Consider the following 7,335-nt stretch of genomic DNA (forward strand, 5'->3'; position numbering starts at 1 on the left):
TGCTTCTCGACTGGTCTCGACTGTCTTGTCGACTGATCTTGACCGAGTATGTGTGATTTTGACTGATTTTGAAAAAATCTCGACTGGTCTAGACCGCTTTTCACTGCTTCTCGACCGGTCTCGACTGCCTTATAATTGTGTGTGTATATATATATATTGTTAGTAATAATAAATAAAAGTATTGGTGGCGTAGTAGTCAGAACTCGGGAGGAGAGAGGAGATCACGGTTCGAAACCCGAGGAGGAGAGAGGGGATGGGAGATGATTGCTATATATTTTTTTCAAAAAAAAGTATTCAATGTGAAAAGACCAAATTATCCTTAAATTGAGACCTTTGACTGAATTAAAAAGTCAATAGTCTCTTCTACTGAATTAAAACCAAGACCCTACCTATATTAATATATTTAATTGTCCCGACCTTAAGGTAGAGATGTCAAAACTCAACCCAACCTGCCAACCCGACACAAGTCGACCCGAAAAATATCAGATTAGGGATGGGGGTTTTGGGTTTGGGTCGAATCGGGTTGACCCGAAAGCTCACCCGAAAACATTAATCGGGTTCAGGTTCGGGTCAACTCGGACCCGAAACTTTTAATTATTATTATTATTTATATAAAATTAAGATAGATTTAATACATTTTTATACGTTGTATGTTTGAAAAAAAATAATTGTATATTGATATAATATATTTTCGTCATTTGATGTTTATTTTGTAAAAATTTTATTTTTTAAAATTATTTTTTATTTTTTGTAATAAGTATACTTTAAATTTTCTTCAATAAAAGTTCAAATTTAAATTATATATAAGCTTAGATTTTGTTATTATGTGATTAAATTAAATATTAATATTATTATTGTGTGTTTTGAATTTTTATTTAATTATTTTGTTAAAAAATAAAAATAATAAAATCGGGTTGGTCGGGTTGATCGGGTTAGACGGGTTCGGGTTCGAGTCCGGGTTGGGCATTTTCGGGTTGGGTTGGGTTTGGGTCGGGTTCAGGTTGACGATTTTTTAAAATTATTTTTGTCAACCCGACCCTAACCCACCCAACCCACCCGAATTGACACCCCTACTTCAAGGTGTGCCCATTTTGGGCTAATGACACAACCGTTGTGAACCTAAATTTTTGTCCGTGAATGTATTTTTCTCAAAAATACCAATTTGAGTGAAATTACTTTCTGAGTCGATGGTCTCTCTGGGAAGATTGGTTTCTTTATGTTTTGTAAGTTGGAAAATTTCCAAGTTGAATGAAATTACTTTCTGAGTCGATGGTCTCTCTGGGAAGATTGGTTTCTTTATGGCTTTTAAGTTGAAAAATTTCACGAAACTAATCAGTGAGCCCTCCCCTCCCCTCCCCTTCCTCATATCCTCCTCATATAATTTAATATTTTTTATTGTCTGACCATTTTTCCCGTATCACAAAAAATCCCTTCCAAATTTAAAAAGTGTTACAATATCTCAAATTGAAATACTAAACAAATAAAGAGTTGGTTATAAACCCTTGAGCCAACCCCACCCAATAGGCAAGCCTTTTGGATGGACACCTCATGGGTTTATAACCTAACATTTGGTGCTCTCGTTGAGAGTCGGCCTAGCGAAAGGGGCGACCTATGAAAGGACTACCACCAAAAAGAAAGGTGACTGAAAGCCGTCTAGAGTGGGCCGCCATGCGGAAGGGGCGACCTAGGAAAGGGCTACCACCTAAAAAGAATGGTGAGTGAAAGCCGTCTAGAGTAGGCCGCCGCGGACGTCGGCTTCTCAAGGGGTCAACAATGTTACAATATCCCACATTGAAATACTAAACTAATAAAGTGTTGGTTATAAACCCTTGAGGCAACCCCACCCAATAGGCAAGCCTTTTGGATGGACATCTCATGGGTTTATAACCTAACACAAAGGCTTAACAAGATCAATAACAACGATAAATTTACTAATTAAACCAAAAGAAAAACTCGAGTTCACTTGTGAAACCCAAGAAATGGGAAATGAACTCACATCTTTTATTACAACTAGTAAAAAATGCACTAATTAAACCAAAAGAAAAACTCTAGTTCACTTGTGAAACCCAAGAAATGGGAAATGAACTCACATCTTTTATTACAACTAGTAAAAAATGCATACACTTTGTGTGTGTAAAAAAAAGTCTTTAAAAAAAAACAAATCATGGAGTTAGTGGGAAGTTTTTAGTAAAATAATGGTTGGAAAAGGATAATTTTGGAATAAATTATTTTGGTGTCCCCAAGGTTATTCTAACCTACACATCTTTTATAATATAGATAGATAATTTCACATGCTACATTCTATTTCTTTTCAAAGCCAAAATTTAAATAAAATGCATCCATTTACCAGGATGATCGCGCTCTACGATACATCCTTTAACACAACATTGCCACGAAATTTACATAGAATCATCGTTATCAAGTATTCAAATCATAGAATTCCAATTACTCAGATTAAGACATCAACGCAATCTAATGTTTTAAGAAATATAACCTTTGCTCCTCAAACTCTCGACAGAATCCTTGATAATTTGTTCCAAGGGAATAAAATGTAGACCCATATCTATTAGCTTTTTTGCTGCATCCTTGCTTCTCAGTAATCCAGGCTGAGTATCCTTTGGTAGCCTACAAATTACATGAATTGCAAAATATGATTCAGAAATGTTACACGAAAAGACTAGATATAAAAATGAAAAACAATGCCATCACCATTGTCATTGTCGCCAAACCAATTAGTAGGTCCAAAACAAACAGGATACTCTTTTCCACTGCACGCATTTGATATTGATGTTTAAATGATCAGCAAATAGCCAAGGCCTGTTATGTCCCAGGTTTGGATCATGCTCTGGGATGATCAACGTATTTTGGATAGGGTTTCGAGGCTCGTTTTGAGACAACCTCGCGATCTCGCATTCACTATTTGAATTAGAATCCTGGATGACTTTATTCCTTGCAACAATAGACATTATTTTTCCCTAGCAAGAAATCTGACCTTATCCCCCTACTCATGACTAGAATGCATGCAATATTAAATAAGGAAACTAAATAAAATCTTTCCAATCAATTCCTTTTTTTTAATCTCCCACCATATCATCCTTGATATCAGTAGTTTGTCCAATTCTTGCCCATTACATCTTCCTCCCCTTCGAAATCGTGCTTGTCATCAAGCACGATAAAGAGACATTCCAGGTTCTTCCAAATGGTTGATACTCTCTTGTTACTCTGAAAAATTCTTCACCACTTCAAGAACAATTGTTGTTGTAGGAGTATTTCAAGGATTAAGCGCAAATGGTGGTAATTCTTAAATTTTTCCCACTTCACATTGGACGATCTCGTTCCCATTCGAGGAACCATGGTTCACAATCGCCCTCAAAAGTGGAAAGAGGCCAATCCTTCCTTGTCTTTCTCTTATCCGTGTTGGTGTCGAAAAGACTTTCACAATGACTAAGATCTCTCACTAGGTCTGATTGGCAACTGCACCGGGGAAAATGTAGCTTCAAATTTTGAGGTACTTTCGATAAGACACTCACTGTCTTGATGTCCTTCGGTAAACCCTGTTGAATGCTGCTGTCTTTGCCCCGATCTTCCGATCGCATGGTTACAAGCATTTGGATATCTCTTCAATTGATTACGAAAGCTTCATATTGTGGTTGTAGTGCTTGGAATCCTTCCATGATGACTGGCTCTAGTGCCAACTTGTTATGATCTCAGGTTTAGATCATGTTATGGGATGATCAATGTATTTTGGAGAGGGTTTTGAGGATCGCTTTGATAGAACCTCTGTGATCTCACATTCGCTAGGGAAATTATAAGGAAATTAAATAAAATCTATATAATCAATTCCTTATTTTTTAACCTTCTACCATATCATCCTACATATTATTAGTTTGTCCTTAATTTTTGCCCAATAGCAAAGCCATAATTAATAAATTACGCCCCTAGATAGTTTTGCAATTCCTCTCATTTTCTTCGACTAGATATTTGTATCGCATCTTTTTACTTGGTAAATGTTAATTTTTTGCCGCTGAATAGATTCAATCAATTTAATAACTCAAACCTAAGCTCATCTTGCAGGCACCCAACTTTTTTACAATATGTTCATCTATACTTTGATTCATCCTGGTGTGACCACACATTCAATCTTACCATTCGCTTCCCAGCAATTCTCATCTCTTGAATGTACTTTTTAACAACTCAATATTCAATAGCTTATTACCTAATGGTATAGCCATGCAAACTTTACAGTGCAAAACAAGTTTTAGTAACTGAGAACTTCCTTTTCTCGGGGTTTTCATCCCTCGAGACAAATTTTCAGAACTAGGTTGAAAGGAAATGACAAGGCGCAGGAGATCATTTTGTCAGAGTCACATGGAATCTGTTTTGATAACAGAATCAAAGCTTATACTGGTGTTTAATGCTCAGATTTCATAGACCAGATTCATGTGATTGAAGAACGTAACACATCGTAGAGAAGTTTTATGAGTAGATGAAAATTACCTAGGCAGCTTGTACTCAGGGTAACATTCTGCAACCTTAGCAGCAAAGTCACCATAATGAGAAATAGCCTCAATGCACAAGTAGCGTCCAGTAGCCAATATATTTTCATACACAAGTATATGTGCTAGAGCCACATCTTTAACATGCGCAGGGCCCATAAAGAAATTCTCATATACTTCAGTGCAACCTATATTAGATCAAAAAATCATAATTAGTATCGATTTGATAAATAAGTGCATCACTGAATTCTCAAAACTTTTATCATTGAAAACTAAGCTCGCGGTAAAATGACAGCATTGGCTTCAGCTTTTCATCTCTCAGTTAGTGTAACAAAGTAATTCCATCCCAAGCACTAGATACTTAAACATATTGAAATTGGATTACCCTGAAGAAGGCGAAGAATCATCAACATGCTAGCATTCAATGTTGGAGGGATTATAGGACCCATCACAGTCCCAGGATTCACGACAACATATCCAGACCATTTTCCTCAGCAAATTTCCAAGCAGCTTTTTCAGCTAGTGTTTTAGAAAGCGGATACCAAACCTAACAAGCAGACTCCAATATAAATATGTTGTAATAATGCATGCACAACATTGCATCTGTTCTACAGTCCAGGGATTCTCCATACTAGTCTCTATATAGCTTTTATCTGTCATCAGCTAATATGGTCAAAATTTTGATCTTTTCAGATCGCATTTATTGATTAATCCAATTGATAAAGGTTGTGAGATGATAGGATGATGCCACAAATTAAAAGAAATCAGCCCACAACTGAATCATCAATTAGAAAAATTATACCTTCTCTCAATCTCGAAATTTGATAAAAACATCTGGAATACTCGAAGTTTAAAGCTTAAATATGTTACTTTCGGACACACATTCAGCAAACCATTAGCTAATCCCAGCAGTTGAACAGAAGAAAAGATATTGGAGAAAGACTACGAATTTCAGTGTACTTGTATGACTTTCGAATTCTGAGTCGTTAATTTCAGCACGCTACTTGAATAATTAAGAAAATTACCCCATTTTTCTTGCAAAACTCTTGGTCTGCCCAGCAATCTTCATTCTTGACCACATCACCCGGCCAATTAGGGCTCGGAATAATAGCCGATATTGAAGAGGTTACAACCACCCGTCCAACGCCCAACTCTTTGGCTGCCGTCAGTACATTAATGGTCCCACTAATTGCCGGATCCAATAATTCACGCTAAAATCAAACATATGGAAGAATAGCAGGGTAATAGTATGATTCGGTTAATAATGCGAAATGTTGTCTTAATTCAGCAGGAACCTGAGGATCGTGGACTCGATCGAAAATGCAAGGAGAAGCAAGGTGAAACACTCCGGCAGCACCGGTGACGGCGGCGACGATGGAATTATAATGAAGTAAATCCATCTGGAAAAGACGGAGGCGGGATTCAGCTCCTTCCATTGCTTCCAAGTGCTTCGTTTCTTTTTCATCTTCTGAGGTGAAAAAAGTATCGAAAATGTAAGTGAAAGCTCAACTACGCAACAATTCCATGAAATCAAAAAGGTGGGAGGAAGGAACTGAGATTCTTGACGGTGGCGTGGACGGTGTAGCCGCGCTGCAGGAGAAGCTGAACGAGCCATGAGCCGATGAAGCCGCTCCCACCTGTTACACAAACTACTTTTCTTTGTTTCTCTTCCATTTTCACTTAGCTCGCCTCTGCTTCCAGAAAGTCCAAAAGAGAGTTCTCAGATGGCTTTTTCTGGAATAATTTAGGTACAGTTTGTATTTTTTTTTTTTTTTTTTTTTTTACGAAACGGTTTGTAATTTTTAAAGGCAAACACTTATATGAGACTGTTTTACGGGTCATGTTCGTGCAATGGATTCGGGTCGGATTAACCCATTTTTTTAACCCGTGAGATTCAATTCTCAGTCTTGACTCTATTTTCTCCCAATTTTTCGTATTGGCCTTCTTGTTTTTGAGATTCCGCATTCGCCTACTTTCAATCGACAAGATCGCTGCTATTTTCCCAGCTTCTCAATCGCTTTCATCCATCTGAAATCTTTGGCTACATTGAAGAACGAAGATCGCGAAGATTGCTACTATATTGAGATCTAAATTTCCTGTTTTAAAAAAATCTGAAATCGGCAAGATCCCTGAGAAATTTAATTTATTATCGAGTCTTTGTTGATCTCTTTAGCCATTGTATTTCTTTGTTTGGATTTCAGCCATACAAAGGATCATATCAGTTACTTTGTCGCAGGCAAAGAGGGAGATGATCATGTTGTCTTTAACGGAGACACATTGGTGAGCCAGAAAGTTTCATCTTGGGACTTGTTGCTATAAATTTGACACTTTTTTGCGAATTATTTACCCATGGGAAACTTGAAATTAGATTTTGTGGTATTAGCAGCAAGGCATGATTATTTGGTCTGAAACCGATATGATGAACAAGTTAAGCTAAAACTTCATGGAACACTGGAGCTTTTGCTTTTGTTACCTTGTTATCCCATTGGCTTGAGCAAACTTGTTCACTTTATGTGTTGGGTTTTCTGATAAATCAAATACAATTCTCATTCCTTATCCTTGTTGGGTTTTGTAACTGTGTATCTGGCCTAAATATGCAGCTTTGTTGCTTGAGCTCCGGGCTATTTTTCTGTTGTGGCAAAGTGAGAGCTGAATTGATTGATTGCTTCATGCTGCAATTGTATATTTGGAAGTGTCATTTTATTTAAACATAGCCTTCCTTTTCGGGGAATTTTTTTTTTTTTTGGACTTATTGCTGGAGAAGGGTTCTAATGGCATTGGCATCAAGGTTCGTGATGTCTTGAGAAGCCAGAATCTTGGAAAGTTTGTCACTTAAATA

General features: G+C 37.0%; 1 protein-coding gene across 1 annotated transcript; it reads right to left on the reverse strand.

The window, feature by feature from the left end:
• Positions 1-2,294: 2,294 nt before the first annotated feature.
• On the reverse strand, positions 2,295-6,212 carry LOC140887978 (phenylacetaldehyde reductase). The gene is given in 7 exon segments (XM_073295629.1): positions 2,295-2,625; positions 4,498-4,684; positions 4,882-4,971; positions 4,974-5,043; positions 5,522-5,707; positions 5,792-5,964; positions 6,050-6,212. Coding segments are annotated over 7 exon segments (972 nt in total). The 5' UTR covers positions 6,171-6,212; the 3' UTR covers positions 2,295-2,480.
• Between the last annotated feature and the right edge of the window lie 1,123 nt (positions 6,213-7,335).

The sequence above is a fragment of the Henckelia pumila genome, chromosome 3 (assembly GCF_033568475.1).
Source record: "Henckelia pumila isolate YLH828 chromosome 3, ASM3356847v2, whole genome shotgun sequence".
In the NCBI taxonomy this organism is placed as follows: Eukaryota; Viridiplantae; Streptophyta; class Magnoliopsida; order Lamiales; family Gesneriaceae; genus Henckelia; species Henckelia pumila.